The sequence below is a fragment of the Podarcis tiliguerta genome, assembly GCF_965153285.1.
Source record: "Podarcis tiliguerta genome assembly, chromosome: 5".
Lineage (NCBI taxonomy): Eukaryota > Metazoa > Chordata > Lepidosauria > Squamata > Lacertidae > Podarcis > Podarcis tiliguerta.
In genome coordinates, this window is record NC_139538.1 from 92217445 (window position 1) to 92239726 (window position 22282).

At 45.0% G+C, this 22282-nt stretch overlaps 1 protein-coding gene across 2 annotated transcripts in view; it reads right to left on the reverse strand.

Moving 5' to 3' along the window:
• Positions 1–22282, reverse strand: part of VWF (von Willebrand factor) — a 157937-nt gene that overhangs the window by 51046 nt on the left and 84609 nt on the right. For both annotated transcript variants that reach the window (XM_083440694.1, XM_083440695.1), the window contains exons 31-37: positions 18838–18981; positions 16817–16981; positions 15940–15983; positions 14344–14521; positions 13138–13358; positions 11325–11517; positions 10336–10677 (exon numbers count right to left, since the gene is read on the reverse strand). In XM_083440694.1, coding sequence (XP_083296820.1) covers positions 10336–10677; positions 11325–11517; positions 13138–13358; positions 14344–14521; positions 15940–15983; positions 16817–16981; positions 18838–18981 — 1287 coding nt within the window. The remainder of the gene's footprint in view (positions 1–10335; positions 10678–11324; positions 11518–13137; positions 13359–14343; positions 14522–15939; positions 15984–16816; positions 16982–18837; positions 18982–22282) is intronic.

Sequence of the window (22282 nt, forward strand, 5' to 3'; positions counted from 1 at the left end):
TCTCTCATTTATTTAAGTGACTATTACGAGTTTTATTAGACTTCAGCGCAAACATAACCCAGAACTTTTCCTATCCCGTGTATCATTCTTTCTTACACTGAACAGGATCATCATTGGGTATTCAAGAATGAAACAAAATTATGTGTAACCCAGGGAGGGTCATGGTGGAAAGTCATTGCTGTCATCATGGTGGCTGCCATTGGCACTGGTGCACCATGAGCTGAGCGCAAGAATCCTGTTACCACCTCCTTTGCATGCAAGAACATTTTGCTTCTCCAAACTCCCCCCAAGATCTCCTTCCCTACCCCCTACCCCCTTTCCCCCATCATAGCCCAAGCCAACCTTAGAACAGATCAGTCATTGGAAAAGGGGTGACGTAACACCATGCCGTGTCACACATTTGTCAACTACATACAAGGGAAATAGAAAGGTAAAGGACCCCTGGACGGTTAAGTCCAGTCAGAGGCAACTATGGGGTTGTGGAGCTCATCTCGCTTTCAGGCCAAGGGAGCTGGCGTTTGTCCGCAGACAGCTTTCCGGGTCATGTGGCCAGCATGACTAAACCGCTTCTGGTGCAACACAACACCGTGACGGAAACCAGGGTGAACGGAAACACCGTTTACCTTCCTACCAGAGTGGTATCTATTTATCTACTTGCACTGGTGTGCTTTCAAACTGCTAGGTTGGCAGGAGCTGGGATAGAGCAATGGGAGCTCACTCCATCACAGGGATTCGAACCACTGACCTTCTGATCGGCAAGCCCAAGAGGCTCAGTGGTTTAGACCACAGCACCACCTGAGTCCATCTCACCCCATAGCATATACAATTTGGACCTTATGAAAGCAGTGCCTTTGGGGTCGGGTGGCAGGTGGACTGTAAATGTATTCCCTGGCTATTTCTTGTCGCAGGCATGCCTTGCTCGTTCACATCCATTACTACGGGTAACTAGCCAAGGATTAATTTATTTTTAGTTTTACAATGCCCTCTCCTTTCCACAGACAGTGAGGTCATGTTCAGAAATGAGAACATTTTCCTAAACACCATCAGCATCCATCTGCAAGTTGTTTGTTGCAAGGCGTGATGCTCATAGGTTACATCATACTTTTGTGTTGACTTAATTGCGCAGCAACATTCCTTTCTTTTTAGCTCCAGATCGGGTCCTTAAAATACGTTCATGGCTATAAAAGTTGGAGGTATTATTTGTAACGCTTGCATCAAAATGGAGGCATAAAGCCTCTCATGTCCGGGCTTTCCTTGTGCTTGATCCAGAAGATCAAGGACTGTGCTTCCTAAGTTCCACCAGTATGTTGATTGTCCCACCAGGGGGGGAAATAACCTGGACCGAGTATATAGTAACATCATGCATGGATACAAGACCAAGCCCTTGCCCAATTTGGGGCAGTCAGACCACATATCCCTACTTATGATACCATCATATAGACCTCTCGTACGTAGAATTAGACCATCAATTAGAGAGATACGAGTGTGGCCAGTAGGTGCATCTGAACAACTTCAAGATTGTTTTCGGAGCACCGAGTGGTCGCTTTTTGTGGGGAATAATGTGGACACATACGCTTCAACAGTACTGTTCTACGTTAAAAGCTGCATCGATATTGTCACTACCATCAAACAAATACGGGTGTTCCCTAACAACAAGCCCTGGCTAAACAGGGACGTGTATTTGCTGTTAAAGGCAAGAAATGCTGCTTTTCACTCTGGTGATGCGCAACAGTATAGAGAAGCCAGAGCCAAATTGAAAAGGGGCATTAAGAACGCCAAAGCTATGTACTGCCGGAGGATCGAAAAACATTTTGAGAGCTCCGACCCTCGTCGAGTATGGCAAGGCCTGCGACAAATTACAGGGCAAAATATAAAAAACGAACTGGCTAGCAGCAGTGCGCACTTAGCTGATCAACTGAATCGATTTTTTAGTCGCTTGGAGGTGGGAACTGGAACTACTGACACTACAGCATTGGCTACCAGCACATCATCAGAAGCCACTACTGATAGACAACCATTTTTACTACAGACCTCTGATGTACAACGTGCCTTTCGGTGCATTAACATTAGGAAGGCAGCTGGACCGGATGGAATCACGGGACGGGTAATTAGGGACTGCGCTGCAGAATTAGCTGGTGTATTTACGGACATTTTTAATCTATCCCTGTCGCAGGGTTCTGTCCCTACCTGTCTGAAGACATCGATTATAGTGCCAGTCCCCAAGCAGTCAGTGGTGGTATCTCTCAATGACTATAGACCAATAGCCCTAACATCTGTCGTTATGAAATGTTTCGAGAGATTGGTGCTAGATCATATCAAGGCTGGTCTTCCATCCACCCTAGACCCGTTCCAGTTTGCATACAGAAGAAATAGATCTACTGATGATGCTATTTCCATCGTTGTCCACACTGTACTGAGTCATTTAGAACGACAGGGAACCTACGCAAGGCTGTTGTTTGTGGACTACAGTTCTGCCTTCAATACAATTTTGCCAGACAGGTTATTTCTTAAAATGATCAATTTGGGTATACATCAGAAGATCTGTCTGTGGGTAAGGAATTTCCTGACTGACAGGCCGCAGACAGTGAGAATGGGACCTTACTATTCTTCTACTCTAGTAGTAGGCACAGGAGCTCCTCAGGGATGTGTGCTAAGTCCCTTTCTCTATTCCCTGTACACATCTGATTGTACCCCACTGTATAAGTCCAACACAATCATCAAATTTGCGGATGATACAACAGTGGTGGGGCTCATTAGTGAGAACGATGAGACTGCTTATAGGAAAGAAGTACAGGGGTTAATTCAATGGTGTAAAGAAAACAATCTTATGCTTAACACCAAAAAAACCAAAGAACTCATAGTTGATTTTAGGAGAAAGAAAAGTGTATTTTTACCATTGCATATAAATGGCGAGGAGGTGGAGAGGGTTGGTAGTTTTAAATACCTGGGCATTTATATCTCTGAGGACCTCTCATGGACTGCAAATATTAACATGGTTGTGAGGAAGGTGCAGGGGAGGTTGTATTTCCTGAGAATGCTCAGGGGACTGAATCTATCTCAGCACCTACTCCTGTCCTATTATCACAGTACCATCGAGAGTGTCTTAACCTATAGTATATTATCGTGGTATGGAAGCAGCTCTGAAACGGATAAAAAAGCTTTACTGAGAATAACAAAAATTGCCCAGAATGTTATAGGGCTCCAGCTACCAACCCTGGATGAGATCTTCACGTCTCGCACTTTGAAGAAGTCACACAATATCCTGAGAGATCCCACCCATCCTGCTCACAACTTCTTTGAACTGTTGCCTTCGGGCAGAAGATATAGGACAATGAAAACACGAACCACACGCCTTCTGAATAGTTTCTATCCAAGAGCTCTGATTGCACTAAATAATGATCTCAGGGCCAGTTGTAAGAAATAGCAAGCAGGGAGTAGGAAGGAATGAGATAGGGTTTAGGTCATGTTATGCTTTTAATAGGTCATGTTATATTCTGGATTATGTATGTTTTATAGATTATGTTTGAATGGGATGAGAGTGTTAGAGGTACGTGCAAATGTGTATGTGAAGCCGGTCTTTGGGTGGGTGTTTGATTTTCGTTGTTGTGTATACTGTGTATATACGGACAATGACAAATAAATTTTCTATTCAAGATGCAGTTGGTGCAGACTACTGCAGCACAATTGCTGACAGGAGTGGGGCCTTGTCAGTACATAAGACCCATGCTCAGCGATCTGCACTGCTTGCTCATTTGCTGCCGGGCCAAGTTCAACGTGTTACTATTTGTATAGAAAATTCTTCAAACCAGTTTACCTATTGTTATGTACTGAAGTTCTCACCCTGGGCCAGCAGGGGGATACTGTAGATAGTTATGCAAATAAGGGGTCGAAAGTGACGTTCAGTGATTGGATAGTTTTAGAAAGTTGTTACAGTTACGTTGTACTGGAGCTCTATATAAGCAGGCTGACTGAACCCTTCAGTTCAGTTCTCTCCTGGCCTGTGAATAAACAAGAGCTGTTTGAAGAATCGCTGTGTCTTCTGATATGTTCACCCACAACTTAACACCTATCATCTCGCCTTGCCCCACATGTGCCCACTGGACCGCTTCGGTTGGCAGAATTGGAACTGCCACAGATGCCACATAATACCCGTTTTCTGCATTTGTAAAAACTTGATCTTTTTGTGTGGCAGCGCCTAAAACTATGGAACTCCCTGCCAATTGAGATGAAGCAGGTGCCTTCACTCTACTCTTTTTGGCACCTGCTAAAAACATTCCTGTTTAGACAAGCCTTCCCAGATGTTCAGAAAGTTGAAGTAATTTTTATCTTTATTATGTTCAAATATATAAAAGGATGTCACATAGAGGAGGGAGAAAGGTTGTTTTCTGCTGCTCCAGAGAAGCGGACACAGGGCAATGGATCCAAACTACAAGAAAGAAGATTCCACCTAAACATTAGGAAGAACTTCCTGACAGTAAGAGCTGTTCAAGAGTGGAATTTGCTGCCAAGGAGTGTGGTGGAGTCTCCTTCTTTGGAGGTCTTTAAGCAGAGGCTTGACAACCATATGTCAGGAGTGCTCTGATGGTGCTTCCTGCTTGGCAGGGGGTTGGACTCGATGGCCCTTGTGGTCTCTTCCAACTCTATGATTCTATGTTTTAAAGTAGGTTTGTGATTTTTTCTTTATTTTATTGCATTCCCAAAATGTAAACTTCTTTGAGGTTTTATTTTATTTTATGAAATAAAGAAAAGTTTAAACAAAATTATATTAAAAGTAATAGTATTACTATTACCATGAGCTGTTCAGATATATCAGTCTGTTTAGAGAACAAAATTATGAACAGTATGTAACTCAATGTCAACCAATGAAACTGACTAATGGTAGATTTAGCATGACATAACTATTTCCCAACACAATGCACACTTAGCTTAACTTATCAATTCACTATAAGACTATTCAATTTTATATTCATTTATAAAAGTTGTAGACTGCTTTTCACTTCAGATGTGGTCCCGAAGTGGATTCCAACACAAAATGTGATCGATAGACTTCAGAAAAGGATTAGAGAAGATCAGTTGGCTCTCAGCACAATCAACATTTAAGCAGAGAGGCTCAGAGATTGGGCAACCTTCACATTATGAGTCAATAACAACGGGTCTAAACCACTGAACCTCTTGGGCTTGCCGATCAAAAGGTTGGTGGTTTGAATCCCCGCGACAAAGTGAGCTCCCATTGCTCGGTCCCAGCTCCTGCCAACCTAGCAGTTCAAAAGCACGTCAAAAAGTGCAAGTAGATTAATAGGTACCACTCCGACGGGAAGGTAAAAAGCGTTTCCGTGCGCGGCTCTGGTGCTGCTGTTCTGTTGCGCCAGAAGCGGCTTAGTCATGCTGGCCACATGACCCGGAAAAACTGTCTGGGAGCGGACAAAGGCCAGCTCCCTTGGCCTTTAAAGCGAGATGAGCGATGCACTTAACTGTCAGGGGTCCCTTTACCTTTAACAATGGGCCAGTGTAGAAATTAGGCTGGTGGGAAACAGGAGATACAAATTGCGCATTGCCCAACTTTTGAGGGAGGCAGTGGAAAATGGAATAGCTAGCTGAAAAATCCACTGCAAATCAACACCAGAAGTACAATCATTGTCAAACTCACAAATCAGGGTCAAGAGGGGATGGCAGGTGATCCTAAATCTGAACCTGGGTGCTATGTGCTCTAGCTCGCGATCCCTGGGGTCAGTGGCTGGAGCTGAAGAATCAGGGGGTTAGAACCTAAAGTGCAACAGGGAAAACTTACTGGCCTGTTGACCAGGCAAGGGCAGAATGACAGGCCTGGTCAGTGCACAGGCTTCATGCTGCTGGCCAGTTGTTGAAGCCAGCATCACGGGCTCCTGTTCAAATGAGATCTCCAAGTCCTGCACACACACAGTCCCAAATACTCATTGGGCCAAGTCCCAGATACAGCCTATATAGTTTCTCGTTCAAGCCCAGGTGGCCCTAATATCAGGACACCCAGAGAAATGTTGTAAAGTAAACCATTTGAAGATCAGTCTACATCCCAATCCCAAAGAAGGGCAGTGCCAAAGAATGCTCCAACTACCGCACAATTGCACTCATTTCACACGCAAGCAAGGTTATGCTTAAAATTCTACAAGGAAGGCTCAAGCAGTATATGGACCAAGAACTCCCAGAAGTGGAAGAGGCAGAGGAACCAGAGACCAAATTGCAAACATGCCCTGGATTATGGAGAAACCTAGAGAGTTCCAGAAAGACATCTACTTCTGCTTCATTGACTATGCAAAAGCCTTTGACGGTGTTGACCACAGCAAACTATGGCAAGTTCTTAAAGAAATAGGAGTGCCTGATCACCTCATCTGTCTCCTGAGAAATCTCTATGTGGGACAAGAAGCTACAGTTAGAACTGGATATGGAACAACTGATTGGTTCAAAATTGGGAAAGGAGTACGACAAGGCTGTATATTGTCTCCCTGCTTATTTAACTTAAATGCAGAATTCATCATGCGAAAGGCTGGGTTGGATGAATCCCTAGCCGGAATTAAGATTGACGGAATAAATATCAAGAACCAAAAGATATGCAGATGACACAACATTGATGGCAGAAAGTGAGGAGGAATTAAAGAACCTTTTAATGAGGGTGAAAGAGGAGAGCGCAAAATATGGTTTGAAGCTCAACATCAAAAAAATGAAGATCATGGCCTCTGGTCCCATCACCTCCTGGCAAAAAAAGAAGGGGAAGAAATGGAGGCAGTGAGAGATTTTACTTTCTTGGCTCCATGATCACTGCAGATGGTGAGAGCAGCCACGAAATTAAAAGACGCCTGCTTCTTGGGAGAAAAGCAATGACAAACCTAGACAGCATCTTAAAAAGCAGAGACATCACCTTGCCAACAAAGGTCCGTATAGTTAAAGCTAGTTATATATGTAAGTGAGATATGGACCATAAAGAAGACTGATCGCCGAAGAATTGATGCTTTTGAATTATGGTGCTGGAGGAGACTCTTGAGAGTCCCATGGACTGCAAGAAGATCAAACCTCTCCATTTTGAAGGAAATCAGCCCTGAGTGCTCAACTGGAAGGACAGATCCTGAAGCTGAGGCTCCAGTATTTTGGCCACCTCATGAGAAGAGAAGATTCCCTGGAAAAGACCCTGATGTTGGGAAAGATGGAGGGCACAAGAAGAAGGGGACGACAGAGGACGAGATGGTTGGACAGTGTTCTCGAAGCTACCAGCATGAGTTTGACCAAACTACCGGAGGCAGTGGAAGACGTGCCTGGCGTCCTCTCGTCCATGGGGTCATGAAGAGTTGGACATGAATAAACGACTAAACAACAACAAACCATTTGCCTTATGAATAAGGACAGTTGCCAACCCCCGCTTTCCATCTACCCACCCACCTTTAAGATCCCTTCTTCTCCCTGGCCTTAAGGGGTGTGACAACCAATGCAACAGCAGCACCGCAACCTGGGGGGAGCTCCATGAAGAATTACATTGCAGCTCCAGGAATTAACCAGTTCTCAAACAGAGATCTGCAGAAGTAGGTTAAATTAGGTTTGGTAAACCTATACGTATTTTTATTGGTCTGCAGTGTTACAGTGATTAAGCAATGCTGTCCACTGAGTCATTCGTGTATTCTGCACAATGTCCTTGTAATTGACAATGCTATTCCTGGCCACCCTAAGACATGCACCTGCTCCTAAGAAACAGGGAAAGAAGATGCCATTGTTAATACACCAAAGACTACTTTATGCGAACTGGTAGTTAAATTGGGGAGTTCTTTGGCTGTATGTGGCTATGTCACAAGCTGAGAATCTGAGGAATTCAGAGAGGTTATTAAAATGCCTGAGCCTTGGATGCTATGACGGGAAAGCTGGCTTTCTCACTAAATCCAGGAAATGGCAGGCAGTGCTTTCTCTCATTCTCTCTCTCTCTCTCTCTCTCTCTCTCTCTCTCTCTCTTTTTCTCAGATTATTCCTTATGGAGTATTTGCAGTAGGTAGTTTCTGAAAACACTAGGCTACAATAACAGTGTCTTCTCAAATACGTCTTGTGCAGTTCTCTAAGAACTGAAATCTATTTCATTCTGCCTAAATTCCCCTTCAATTTCTTCTCTGCTTGGATCTGAAGGACAAATGAAACCACCAAAAACACAGAGAGATGCCTTCTTCATATACTTGCAAGGTGGAGACTAGACTGCACCTTCTGTTGTGGTTGCACCAACCTTTCAGGCTGTGGTTATTTTATGTGCAGACTTGTGTGGCTGAGTAACAGAGGAATATTATAAAGAGTGAGAGGGAAAAGAGCAATACTGTACAGGGGAACACCCTTCACTGTGTCCTTCTAGGGAGAAAGAGGGCAGATCAGTAGAGCAGTGGGAGTTAACAGTAGACAAGAGAATCATGGCATATTCCAAATTTATATCCAAGATTTGTCTTGGAGGCAGCCTATTGTTTTTAAGAAAACTGAAAGTGATGTAAAAGACACTTAATTTCCCGTTGAAGATAGGCACTTTTTATTTACTGGCATCTTAGGCCCAGGGGCATCTTGCCCATAGAGGCAAGTGGTGTGGGGCACCGGGGCGCCAAGTTCTGAAGGGCGCCAGGGAAGAGGTGGAAGCTGGGCGCAGCGCCTCCCGGTATCAGCTCACTGCCCTTGCCCACCTCGCTGAAGCAGCACCCCACCCGGAGCCTCCGTCTCTGCCTCTTCTCCGCTGGAGGAGCCGCCCTCCAGCCGCTGCCCACCTCCTCCAGCCCTGCAAAGCTTCTGGCAGTGCCGTAAAAAGGTTGGCAACTCTGGGAAATGGGGGGGGGGTGCCAGAGGGCACCACGGCGCCAGATATACTTATGACGGCCCTTCTCAGACCAAATGGATTTTTGAAACTGGAATGTAAGAAGAGTCTTGCAAGATCACAGGTCCACTTAGTCAATCTTCCTGTTTCCAACAATGACCAACTATATGCCTCTGAGAAGTCCATAAATAAAGCATGGACAACTGCCCTCCCTTAGGTATTCCAAGGTATGCTGTCTCTGAAGAGGAAGGGTTGCTTACATTTCCTGGCTAACCCCCTCTAGAGCAAATGTAAGATGATACTACAACCAGCCGTTTTCAACTTTCCGGGGCGAAAGCTCAACAACCATCTTCTAGCCTTAGAAAGCAGAGCTTGGTGTCAAATTACACCACCAATGGCCACTGGCGGAGGAAGAGGAGTGGGGGGAGCGCACCGCCCCTGGCAGTGTGATCCCAGTGGGCTGCCATTGTGGCTGCCTCCCCCGCCCGCGCTGGGCGCCATGCCCCCACAGGTGGTGTGCCGCGCCCCCAGGACGCGTGTCACGCCCCCAGGATGCACGCCAGCCCTGCTCCCACCTGCTCTCCACCCCCCGGTGCCGGAGATGAAGCTCCGCCACTGCCAGTGCCAATCACATGTATTTCCCACATAAGTCCGCAAAACTGAGCAAAGGGTTGGAGCACCTCTCTATGAGAAAAGGTTGACGCGTAAAGAGGGTGGATATGCTAGAGACAGCAAATTATGAGTGAGATGGGAGGAGTGAACAGAAAGCATTCTCCTTTCCTCATAATACTAGGATTCAGAATAACCCAATGAAGTTGATTGGCAATAGGTGTAGGTCCCAATCAAGACTGGGGAGCCCATGATGGTTGACTCCATTGGAGCAGGAAGGGGACGAGTCAACTCAAGAAAAACGGAGCTCTCTCTGCCCCAGCAAAGAGAAAGTGTGGGAGGATCCAAATCTAGGCGTGGCTTACCAAACCTCCAACTGAATTTCAAAGAGCAATTCTTACTACGGTTAATTGCATGCATTTAATTGTATTTAGTTTCGCCCTTAGTCATCTTTGTAAAGGAGTTACCACAGTCAGTGTAAACAACCAATCTAACCACAGCTATTAGTGAGGATGGTTTAATGATAGAAACAAAACAAAACCAGCCTCCGTGTCCCAAGTAGTATTTCTCTGAATATCAAAATCTGGGAAGAAACCAGAGCAGAGGGCTACTTTCTTCACACCCTGCTTATGAACTTGTAGACATATTTGCATGGTTACTGTTGAGAGGCAGCAAAATCAAAATCAGTTATAAGCAGGGAGGACAACAGTCTAAATTAAAAGGTATACATTTCACACCTGTGTGGCTATCATACATGTGACTATGTTGTCTTTGCTGGTAGTCAAGGCGGGGGGGGGGGAATGGCCAACCTTCTCTTCCCCACCCCCACCTCCAAGGCTTAAATATTGTGTTCTGAAATTTGAGGCAGCTCAAAGACCAAGTTGGATTACTGAAGATTGTATTTCTATAAGAAGCAGTGAAATCCTTACCACAAAACTCTGGAGATCTCCAATCCACACAGATCCTTTGCATCCGGCAGAGGTGTGCGTAGGAAGATATGATCTCACAGATTTCATCACCATAGCAGTTGTTTTCTTCACAAGCTGCATAGTACAAGTTTGGAGGAATGATTTGGTGACATTCGTGAAACTGAGGAGACAGCAAGATGCTGCACTTTGTCGTGGCATGGCCAACGCATTGGCCAGCTCTGTTCACCTCACAGATCTCCCCTGGCTGCTTCACAGTCCATTCTTCAATGAAGAGGCTGCTGTCGGATGTAAAGGAGCCATTTCTTAACACCAAGTCATTGCCACTGTTTTGGTCACAGATCCCTACAGGAGAGGGACAGAAGAGAATTTTATAGTATCTTAGCTTTAGAAGTTAGTTATCTCCAACAGGGAATTGAGCTTAGAATATGTATATGACCCATACTTGAAAACGTTTGCTAATCCTACCAAAACTACGTTAGGCCCATCTCAAAATTGCTACAGCCGTTTCACCTGAAGAGGACCCTTCAAATTTGCTTCACATTTTGCTTCACCTAATATTACACCCCCTACACATTTTCCGTACTTTAGGTGAGCAGCAGACAGAGTTCTAATCAAAAGCTCCTAGAAGGTTTCTGAGAATGGCGAGAGTTGGTTTATGCCAGCTCCAATGCATACTATTTCTAGAGAGGGCTCATCTAGACTTCTAGGCAAAGGTCTGGGCTTTGAAGCTGCACGTCCGAGTGTTTTTTGTTTTGATGTTGTGTTGTGTTTTTATTATTTTTGTTGGGAGCTGCCCAGAGTGGCTGGGGCAATCCAGTCAGATGGGAGGTATATAAATAATCAATTGTTGTTGTCCTTGTTTTGCCCCAGTGCTTCCCCTGGAAAAGCCCGTGCTGAGTTGATATGAAATGCCCACCATTTAAAACATTAAAAACCCTTACCTGATAACTACCTGAAAACCACCCAAAGTGTAACATTTTCTAACATACCACAAAGGCCATGCGTTTCTGAAGCGAAGCTCTTTGGGCTAAGTTGTAAAGTAAATTCATTGTTGCTTGGAGTGAAGGAGAGGATGTGACCCAGAAGAGAGAACCGGATTTCGTGCATTATTGCTCCATAGACATTGACTGCAACATGACCGTCAGCATAAGGAACATTAGTTGTTATGCCATTCACAGCAACCTGTTTGAAAAAAATGAGAAAAGCTTCTTGTTGTTTCCATGCATTGTTGTGAATTGCTTTGAGGGTAATGTAGACGATTAATAATAATAATAATAATATTTTTTTATTTATACCCCGCTCTTCCTGGTTCAAAAACTGGGCTAAGGGCAGCTAACAACAAATTTAAAACACTTAATTGTAAAAGCAGCATAAAATACAGTATAAAAACATGGATAACAATAAAATTCAAAATTCAGAAATCAATTTAGGGGAAATAAGCATTAGAATAATCCCCAGGGCTAGCTGGCTGAATTGGTCCTACTTGGGCCAGCGAGGAGGCCAGGGGAGAATTAGCTGTGGGTCTCAGAGTGGGTAATCTTCATAAAAGGGGAGAGGGAGGGAAGAGAAGGGAAATAAAAGATCAGGCTGAATTCAAATTAAAGGCCAGGCAGAATAGCTCTGTCTTATAGGCCTGTCAGAAGGAGGTTAAATCCTGAAGGGCCCTGGTCTCATGGGACAGAGCATTCCACCAGATCGGAGCCATCACTGCAAAGGCCCTGGTGGAGGATAGTCTAACTTTCTTAGAGCCTGGGACCTCTAAACTATGGTTATTCATGGACCTTAAGGTCCTCTGCGGGGCATACCAGGAGAGGTGGTCCCTTAGATACGAGGGTCCTAAGCCACAAAGGGCTTTAGAGGTCAAGACCAGCACCTTGAACCTGACCCTATACTCCACCAGGAACCAGTGCAACTGGTAAAGCACTGGATGATTAAGGTAAATGACTGACTCATTTGGGGGACAAGAAAGGGCTACATTAGGTGGCCACCACATTTGGGATGGGGGCTATATATTCTCCACTCCCCCAAGGTCTCAGCCAGTGCAGTGGCTTAGGTGGCTTCAGCGGCGGGTGCCTGGCGCCCCCCAGAATTCGGCACCCGGGTGCCCCACACCCCTTGCACCCCCAGGTAAAGATGGCCCTAGTTTCAGCCGCTGAGAATCAAGACTGCTCTTGTAAGCATAGCTCAGTCCTGGGTTCTGCTTTGGGTGACACTGGAAAGAGAACATTGGGAACTGGTTTTTACATATACTATATATTTCGGAAAATGATTTGTCTGTCTGTCCATCTCTTTGTTCTCCATAGGTTAGGCCAACTCTTGAGAGATCACAGCTAAATTTGGCAAGGGTGTTCTGGAAGTGGAGGTAGCAGTGCTTGTTGGGACACTGGCTGCCATTTTGAATCAAGATGGTCAACCGAAATGTCACTTTGGGTGACTTTGCCCATTTTTTTGGCTTAGGTTCAGCTGCCTCTTGTTTTGGCACTAGGCTTCCCAAGTGGAGGGCGATGCTCATCATCAAATGTTTGGAAACCAACTGCCATTTTATTTCAATATGGTGCAGATCTTCCAAGGTTCCTTCTAGCCAGCTGCAAGACTCAAGGTTGTATTCAGCTAAAGTTTACTCAAAGTAGACCCAGTGACATGAAGGAATGTGACTAGGTCCATTAATTTCAATGGGTCTACCTTGAGTAAACCTTAGCTGAACACCATCCCCAGGCTCGTTTCTTTTTCATTGGCTATACCACAACTCTAAGCTGCTTATCTAGTCCCTAGTCAAGTATTATTCCCACTATAATGGCTTACCGTCATGTTGCTGAAGAGCAGCACAGACAAGCCCTTGTATGTGATCGCCATGGCATTCATGCAATTGAATCTTGGGGTTAAGCTGCAGGGCCTGTTGCGAAGAACGATGTCAATATCATGTTCTTTGTCTTCAAACAATGTGTAGGAACAATTGCCTGTCAGTTTGAAATCCAGTCCATCAAAGGTGACAATATGCCTGGTTGAGCTTCCCATGCATGTGCCTGTAAAGTGGCAGGGAAAAAACAAAAATGACCATCAGGGGACCTGATCATTTTAAGCAAATCTTCTCCTTGTTGAAATAAATAAAAAAATTGTCCAGTAGCACCTTGGAGACCAACTAAGTTTGTTCTGGGTACAGTCGTATCTTGTTTTGCGACCGGGATCTGCTCCGGAGCCCCAGCCGCTAGCCAAAAAGGACGCAGGGCAAAGTGCTGCGTCTGTGCACATGCGCGGAGTGGTTTGTGCTTCTGCACATGCGCGAGCGGCAAACCCGGAAGTAACCCGTTCTGGTACTTCTGGGTTTGCTGCGGACGTTCGCCAGAATGGACGCTAGACGAGGTGGACGTTCGCAGAGATATTACTGTATAAGCTTTCGTGTGCATGCACACTTCTTTAGATACCTATCTGAAGAAGTGTGCATGCACACGAAAGCTTATACCCAGAACAAACTTAGTTGGTCTCTAAGGTGCTACTGGACTATTTTTTAATTTGTTTATTTATTTTGACTGCATCAGACCAACATGGCTACCTACCTGAATCTTCTCTTTGTTGACAGGCAAAGCAACAGGGGAAACCGAGCGGTTGGATTCTGGTGCCTTGCTCTCTATACCACTGGGCCAGTCCTCTACTGCACTCTAGTACCACAATTACAGGTGGCAAGAGGAGCCAGCTGGCAATAGTTGAGAGAAAGCTGCTGTCTGCAGCCCGGCTCCTGAGAGTGAGCAGTTTTCGAACTGCCAACCCACGCCTTCCTAGCGCCACTTTCAGCTTTCTTCCAGGCTACCTGCTTTCACACGTATCCTCTACTTATAGAAATATAGAGTCTATTTTAACTAATCATTTGTAAAGATGTGTTGCTTTGCTCTATGTGTTAAGTTCAGGTAAGCTGAAACTCTCCTGCCTGTTTCTTAAACTGCCCTCATTCACTGTGTCAAGTACCGATCACACCTGAGGGAGGATGAAAAGGCAGCAGAACAACCTACTCACATGGACACACCCAGCGGCAGCCGCATGTTTCCTCTACTTTAATAGCAGGGAGACTGTTGCGACATGTTGGTCTAGGCATCTTCTCACAATTAATTCCATGGCTCTCCAGAGCTGTGCGGCCACCCGGGAAGCATGTCACAGTGTGACATTGATCCAGCAATGTCCATTTGTCACCAGGCTGAGCAAAAACGACATACTGAAGTTAAAATAGGATTCTATGTTTAAATGATAACAATTGAAGAGCATTTGGTAAGTAGCCACCAGACTGATCTACAGTCTAAATCTAGCAAGCAAGATGATACTTTCCTTTGGCTGCTAAAATAACCTTGGACAATTAAATAAAAGAAAGGAACAGGGTTTTTTTTTTATGTGTGCAAAAATATGAATGATGTAGAGAAACACTTGGACGTGAACCAGCCAAAGTCAGTGTTTTAAACTCCCACTGATTTCAACAGGAGAATTAAGCATGTATATTAAGGTTACCAGATTTTTTTCAATGAATCCGAGGATACTTTCCAACTTCCTACTAAATAGATAGATTTTGTCAGGGGACTGATTTGTAAATATGGGGACTGTCCCTGGGAAACGGGTATGTCTGGTAACCTTAATGTATATATGTTTGCTCCACTGAGATCAATGGGGCTTAGTTGTCTTTAACTCTGACTGGATTGTCCCCTCTGCAAGAAAGACATGCCAGAATGTGAAACTATTAATATGATGGAATACAGCACTTGAGGAGAATGGTACTTGGTCCTATGCAAGGACCAATGAGAGTATATGAATTCATGCATAGTCATACAAAATCCAAAAGAGAAACATGCCAGTAAAGCATAGGATCTCTCTTACGTCTTCCAACGTGAAAACATCAGGAGCAGTGGTGTAGCGTGGGGGGTGCAGGGGGGGCCCGGCCACACCGGGTGCAACATCTGGGGGAGGCGCGCTCACACTCGCAGCTCTCTGCCCCTACCTGGCTCACTCACTCTCTCTCACTGCAATGCTGGCTGTGCGAATCCGATCCGAGCCGCCGGGTCGCCGCCCACAGTGGAGGGGAGAGTGCCAGGCGTGCGGTGCGGTGCGGAGAGAGAGCGAGGGACTATCTGGGGGAGGGACAGTGCAGCGGGGGGGGGGGGGCGCAAATTACTTGCCTTGCCCCGGGTTAGGGGGCACAAATTACTTGCCTTGCCCCGGGTGCTGACAACCCACGCTACGCTACTGATCAGGAGTGAAACAGTAGACGGTCCCTTGATTAAAATTTACTAGAAATATCAGGTAAGAAAGGGCCACATTAGGTGGCACCACGTTTGGGATGGGACTATACATTCTCCACTCGCCTGATGTTCTGCTAAATGTTGGCAGTTCTGATATATTAGCCAAAAATAATAAGCTCTTGTTCCATGGTTGAGCACCATCAGCTTAAAAGGCATTTATTCCTCTGCACACCCAGTCCCATAAAACAGAGGTCATCTAGAGACGTTCTCCAAGACAAGTGGCTTTCCAGGCTTTGATCAGTTGGACATCCACGTGGTACCACTTTTAAGTTATATAAATGTAAATATAATGTAAATATAAATATAAACATATACTGCATCTACTTACTGCCCTCACATTCCCATCCTCATCTATGCACTCTAAGGCAGGCTCTGAAAGAGAAGCAATCATTACACATTTAGAATATCTCATTTATGCAGGGTGCATAAACTGTGGTTTCAAAAAATACAGGCTTCAGCATTGCCCACATGTCACAACGTATGTTATTGTTGCTCTAGTATCCTGAGGAATCATCCTTTGTGGGTTTTAAGTCTCGCTCCTCATATTTTGATTATGTTCTCAATTTTGATATATCCACAAAATTCGATAAAAAGTATTGTAAAAATAAAATAAAATACAAGCTTCAGAAAAAGCCTGAAATATATTCCAACAAATGACTATATAGCCTCTTCCTTCTTAACAAGGAATGGTAGGTCAGCACAGGGATGGAGAGTGTAATCCTGTTGATTCCCTTTTTTATGGTCATGGAATCATCCTAAAAAACCTACCCAGGAGCAGAATGGGATGGACCTCAAGATGCCCACAGACTACGACAGAACAGATTTGTCCACCCTTACCAGTGGTGGCCCTATTCACACCCAACTTGACCCTATACTGGACTTGGGACCTTTCTAAGTTTCTCGCTTTCTGACAAAATTTGTTTTAAGCTACAAAACAGATAAATAACCAGGGTGGGAGTGGGGTGGTAGTTGGCAATGCGTAGCTCATAGTCTCCATTTCTTCTTAACAAGTTTTGTTCTTCATCTCTCACTATGTGATGAACTGGCACGCTTGAAGAACGTCTACAAAGTAGGATCCTCTAGCTTATGAAAAGAGAGCGGCAATTTCTGAGAATAATGGAAGCCATTAAAGAAGCAAAGAGTGCACCTCATATATCTTGTTGTGGTGATGTTGTTTTCTTTTGGTTTGTTTTTCTGAAGCTCACCTGTGCAAAGTTTCCTGGAAAATGTATCACCCGATGCCAGCAGAGTTGGAAGGTCATCAAAGCGTTGTAGCTCGATTATCCTGTCAGGGGCAGATGGCCCAGCTAAAGTCCTCAGTTGTGCTTTCTCGTATCTGTCTCCAACTCCAATGGGAAGCAATGCTACCCCTAAGGGAAAGTTTGGGATATTGAAATACACCCTTAGAAGGTGGTGGACTTGCTTCATCGGAAGTTCTTTAACTTATTAATTATTATTATTATTATTCCCCACTCATCTGACTGGGTTGCCCCAGCCACTCTGAACGGATTGCAATATATATAAAAACATATATAATAAAACATTAAACATTTAAAAACTTCCCTATACAGTGCAGCCTTCAGATGGCACGGGGTCAGATAAACCGTGTCCTCCTCCATGGAGGGCACGTGTTGCGGTGAGATCACCATAAACTGCCTCCCTGTTGTGGAGCAGGACTGTTTGGATAGCCACAACACACCATTGGTTGCCCCTCGGTTCCTGGGGCTGAAATTTGGCTGGTTTGGGTGTCTACTGGCTGCCAAGGGCCTATTTAAGAGGCTGGACGTAGCTGGAGAGCTTCTCTTTCTCGCGACGTCCATCGGATCACTCGCCCTCCCACCCTATATTTAGGGCTGTTCGTTTGGCCTTGCTATGCCTGTCTAGGGGTTGTCTGTCTTGGAGCAGGGGCCCAGTAGGAATTTTGCCATTTGGCTGATTGGCTGTTGCCCTTTGGCTTTTGCCTACCGTGTAGCAAATCATCACAACTTTGTAAGGTTGCCGGTTAGGCACTGGTTCAATGTTTTGGGGAGGGGATGCGGTTGGCTGTGCCTGCCCCTCCATCGCTGCTGCTAGGGAATTCCATTAAAGGAATCCAGGGGCTCACCTTGCTTTTGTCCGAACCCTGTCAAGGGGCTAGGGCCAGAGCCCCTGGGAGCATCTAGGGTGAGCTGTGAGACTGAAGCCAGCTTCTCGCTCCCCCAGGATGCTGTCCCTTACTGACCTCTGGTGGTGCCCAGTGTCAGTCCTGTTCCTGCCACTGTGCAGGTTCAGGTAGTCTGGAACCAATGCCTAAGCAACCACTCACATGCTGTAATCAATAAAGATGCCAAAAATTAATGCCAAAAACCTAAAACTAAATTCTGTGTCTATTGTGTCTTTATTTGGGGGGGTGGCTTGCGGGGTCTTCACACACAACTCCATACCCTCCAACATTTCTCCAATGAAAATAGGGTGTCCAAAGGTAAAGCAAGGCATTAGAAACCAGGACAGCTTCTGTAAATGCGGGACTGTCCCTGCAAAATAGGGACACTTAGAGGGTCTGAATGCAAAACATCTGTAGAGAGCCAGAGAGGTGAACGCTGTGCTTGGGAGTGGGACCAGTGTGTGCTGTGACATTGAGGGAGTGGGATTTACTTGCATGTTTTCATGGTTGCAAAGCCTCTGGTCCAGTGGCGTAGCGTGGGTTGTCAGCACCCGGGGCAAGGCAAGTAATTTGCGCCCCCTAACCCGGGGCAAGGCAAGTAATTCCCCCCCCCCCGCTGCACTGTCCCTCCCCCAGATAGTCCCTCGCTCTCTCTCCGCACCGCACCGCACCGCACCGCACGCCTGGCACCCTCCCCTCCACAGTGGGCGGCGACCCGGCGGCTTGGATCGGATTCGCACAGCCAGCACTGCAGTGAGAGAGAGTGAGTGAGCCAGGTAGGGGCAGAGAGCTGCGAGTGCGAGTGCCCCCCCCCCGATGTTGCGCCCAGTGCGGCCGGCCCCCCCGTGTCCCCCACGCTACGCCACTGCTCTGGTCTCAGAAAGGTGTACTTTGCAATAGAGACAATGTAGAGGAAAAAGGAACTCTTAATCATTTTTCTGCCAGACATTCTTTTGTCCCAACATATCCACAGTTATGTGGTTCCACTAACAACAACAATTCCCAGGGCTTATTTTAAAAAATGGAGTTACTTTCCAAAATACCCTTGTACTGTAAAAATAAAAATAGTGGCAGAATATTTACTATTGACTCTTGCAGAATATACAGCGGCCTCCACGGAATCTTGCGATGGGGCAGATACAATGATCACAGCTATCTTGGAAGCATTGGGTCTTCCTCCGTTGGCTTCAGAAACGGCATGCTGAACTGTGAAGTCAATCACTTCTCCTGAAAATGAAAAGAAAAAGTGGTCCAGAACCCACAGTAGACTATTTCCAAGAGGGGGTTGTAAAGGGGCCCTCCACATATTGTTGGGCTACAACCTGCACGTCCTGGCTGGGGCTGATGGGATTTGTAGTTCAATGCATCTGGAAGGTACCAGGTCAGTGAAGAATGATTTAGACATTGGTAGGCAAACTGCTGCGCTGGCTCGCCAGATGCAGCTTGTCACGCTGGCCACGTGACCCGGAAGTGTCTCCGGACAGCGCTGGCCCCCGGCCTCTTAAGTGAGATGGGCGCACAACCCTAGAGTCTGGCAAGACTGGCCCATATGGGCAGGGGTACCTTTACCTTTACCTTAGGCAAACTAAGGCCCACCAGTCTGATGTGGCCCAATCGCCTTCTCAATCCGGCCCGTGGACAGTCCGGGAATCAGCGTGTTTTTACATGGGTAGAATGTGTCCTTTTATTTAAAATGCATCTCTGGGTTATTTGTGGGGCATAGGAATTCGTTCATCACTCCCCCGCCCCCCCAAGATCTGGCCCCCACACAAGATCTGAGGGACAGTGGACCGGCCCCCTGCTGAAAAAGTTTGCTGACCCCTGATTTAGAGAGTAGTAGGAATGGTAAAGTTTATGGGATGTATACTGTTGAGAGACAGAAGATTAAAAATAGGAGAATTTAATAACTGGCTTCATTTAATCTACTTTACGATACAGTGGTACCTCGTGTTACATACGCTTCAGGTTACAGACTCCGCTAACCCAGAAATAGTGCTTCAGGTTAAGAACTTTGCTTCAAGATGAGAACAGAAATCGTGCTCCAGCGGCGCGGCAGCAGCAGCAGGAGGAGGCCCCATTAGCTAAAGTGGTTCTTCAGGTTAAGAACAGTTTCAGGTTAAGAACGGACCTCCGGAACGAATTAAGTACTTAATCCGAGGTACCACTGTACTAGATAAGGCATTGCTGTAAGCAGACATAGGCTTGGTTTGCACAACACCTAAAGCCGAACCACCAAGAGACTGTGGTAGTTTTGCTGTTGCACCAAACTGAGCTTAGTTTGACTTAGGGAATCATCCAAACCTGGACTTGTGGCTCGTCTTTTTCCAGACTAACCACGAGCTGCAACCAAAATGTCCAGGAAGCAACAAATCGGCTGCCATCTCCTTTTCCAGAACCTGCACACTTGCACTAAGCCATAAATCAAGGTCACACATAATCCTTATTTTATGTGCGCAATATCCCTATATCTAAAGATCTGCAATGGTAGATTTATAGTACAATGGTAGATTTATAGTACAATAGTACAAATTATAAGCATTTGTACGTAAACTGTAGAGCAAGATATAATAACGTACTTAATGTATATGCAAATAGCTTGGCGCTTACATGGAAAACAAACCTGCAAGGGAACACTGCAGAATGTAGAGAATATATGAAAAAGGTTCTGGAGGGGAAATATTTTTAATTCAGTATCAGCCAGAACAATGGAAATTTGCAGTAAAAATAAATTACAGATGGCATTTATACACACATTCAACTCTTTCTCATCACCTCCAGTCAATCTTCCAGTTGTTGGAAAGGATGTGGAAATAGAGGAATGTCTTTTTATTTGTGGTGGGAGTGCCTTCTGGCACGGATGTTATGAAATAAGGAATATTCTTAGATAGCCTTGTTCAAACTACACCTCGGCTGGTGCTATTATCAATATTTTATAGTAGAAATGAGGAAATAAAATAAAAAACACCATTATTATGGAATATGTTGAAATGGTGCAGTTTTTTGTGGAATTCGATTGATATTTTTATGCTTCCCTTTCCTCCCTTCTTTTTAGCTCATTTCTTATGTTTGTATTACTTCCGAGAAGTGCAAGACACACCAGTCATCTATATTATTTATGCCTACTGTCCATAAAAATGTGTTTCACATTTACCCCTTCCTTTGTTTTATTGTTTTTAAACTAGGTGGAAAATTAATGAGGATTATTTTTTTAATTTAAAAAAAATAAATTAAAAAAATTATCCTTTTTTTAAAAAAGGATAAATTATATGACAATATCATTTTAAATAAAATTAAAAGTTCACGAAAGAACTAACTCATCAGTTAGTTACCATTTTCAAAGCAAATTGGGAAATATTATTTTTCTAGTTATGAAACATCATTGAGTTATCTAGGCTGAAGGCTAGGAGAAATATTCAAACACAGCATATTTTAATGCGCTATTTAAATATTTTTAATGGTGCTACAGCGACACCCAGTGGAAAGAAAAAAGCACAAACATACTCATTCATTAGGACAGCATGCTACAACCATCCCAAACTCTTAGTCACTAGAAAGCCAAAATATTTATTTAACAAATTCCTGACATGGCCTAAGGAGTGTTTTCACTGCTACTAGGAAAACGCCCACACAAGCAGCAGAACAGCAAATTACCTGTGTGGCCAATGATCTGCCAATCTGGGTGACTAATCTGTACGTTGCTGTTAGGAGTGGCAAAGGTTGAAATGTTTGTGGCATTAGTGGATAGGAACAGGAGACTTGCGGACTTGACTACGCTGTAGTTGACTTGACTACTTGCGGACTTGACTACTCTTTGTGTTTCTTCTGAAATGTTTACTTGGCTAAAACATTCTGTAGCATATTAATCACCACTATCGGGAATTTCTGTCCCTCTCCCCCCCCCCCCAAAGAGATCTTCTGATGCCTTACAGTAACAATAACTGTGTTGGAGATACTTTGCACGGTAACGACCCACTGTGCCTCCAGATGGCAGGGGAACCCAGAGAAGGACCTCTAATGAAGAACTTAATGCATGGACAGGGACATGTAGAGACATGCAATGGTTCAGTTCCATTTGCCCAAAGCCACATCAAAAACAGTAGTTGTACAACAGAACAGCATCATCCAAGAATCTAAACTTGATTTGTGGCACGTTTGCCAAAACTTTGACCACCATATATTAGCCTTGCTTCTGAGCTGCCCTATGTACTCCTTGTATATATATATATATGGCCACCACATAGGAGAGTCTAGACAGGGGTCAGCAAACTTTTTCAGCAGGGGGTGGGTCCACTGTCCCTCAGACCTTGTGGGGGGCTGGACTATATTTTGAAGGGGGGGGGAATGAATGAATTCCTATGCCCCACAAATAACCCAGAGATGCATTTTAAATAAAAGCACACATTCTACTTATGTAAAAACACGCTGATTCCTGGACCGTCCGTGGGCCCAATTTAGAAGGTGATTGGGCCGGATCCAGCCCCCGGGCCTTAGTTTGCCTTAGTTTTGTTTATTTGGTCTTTCCATGATC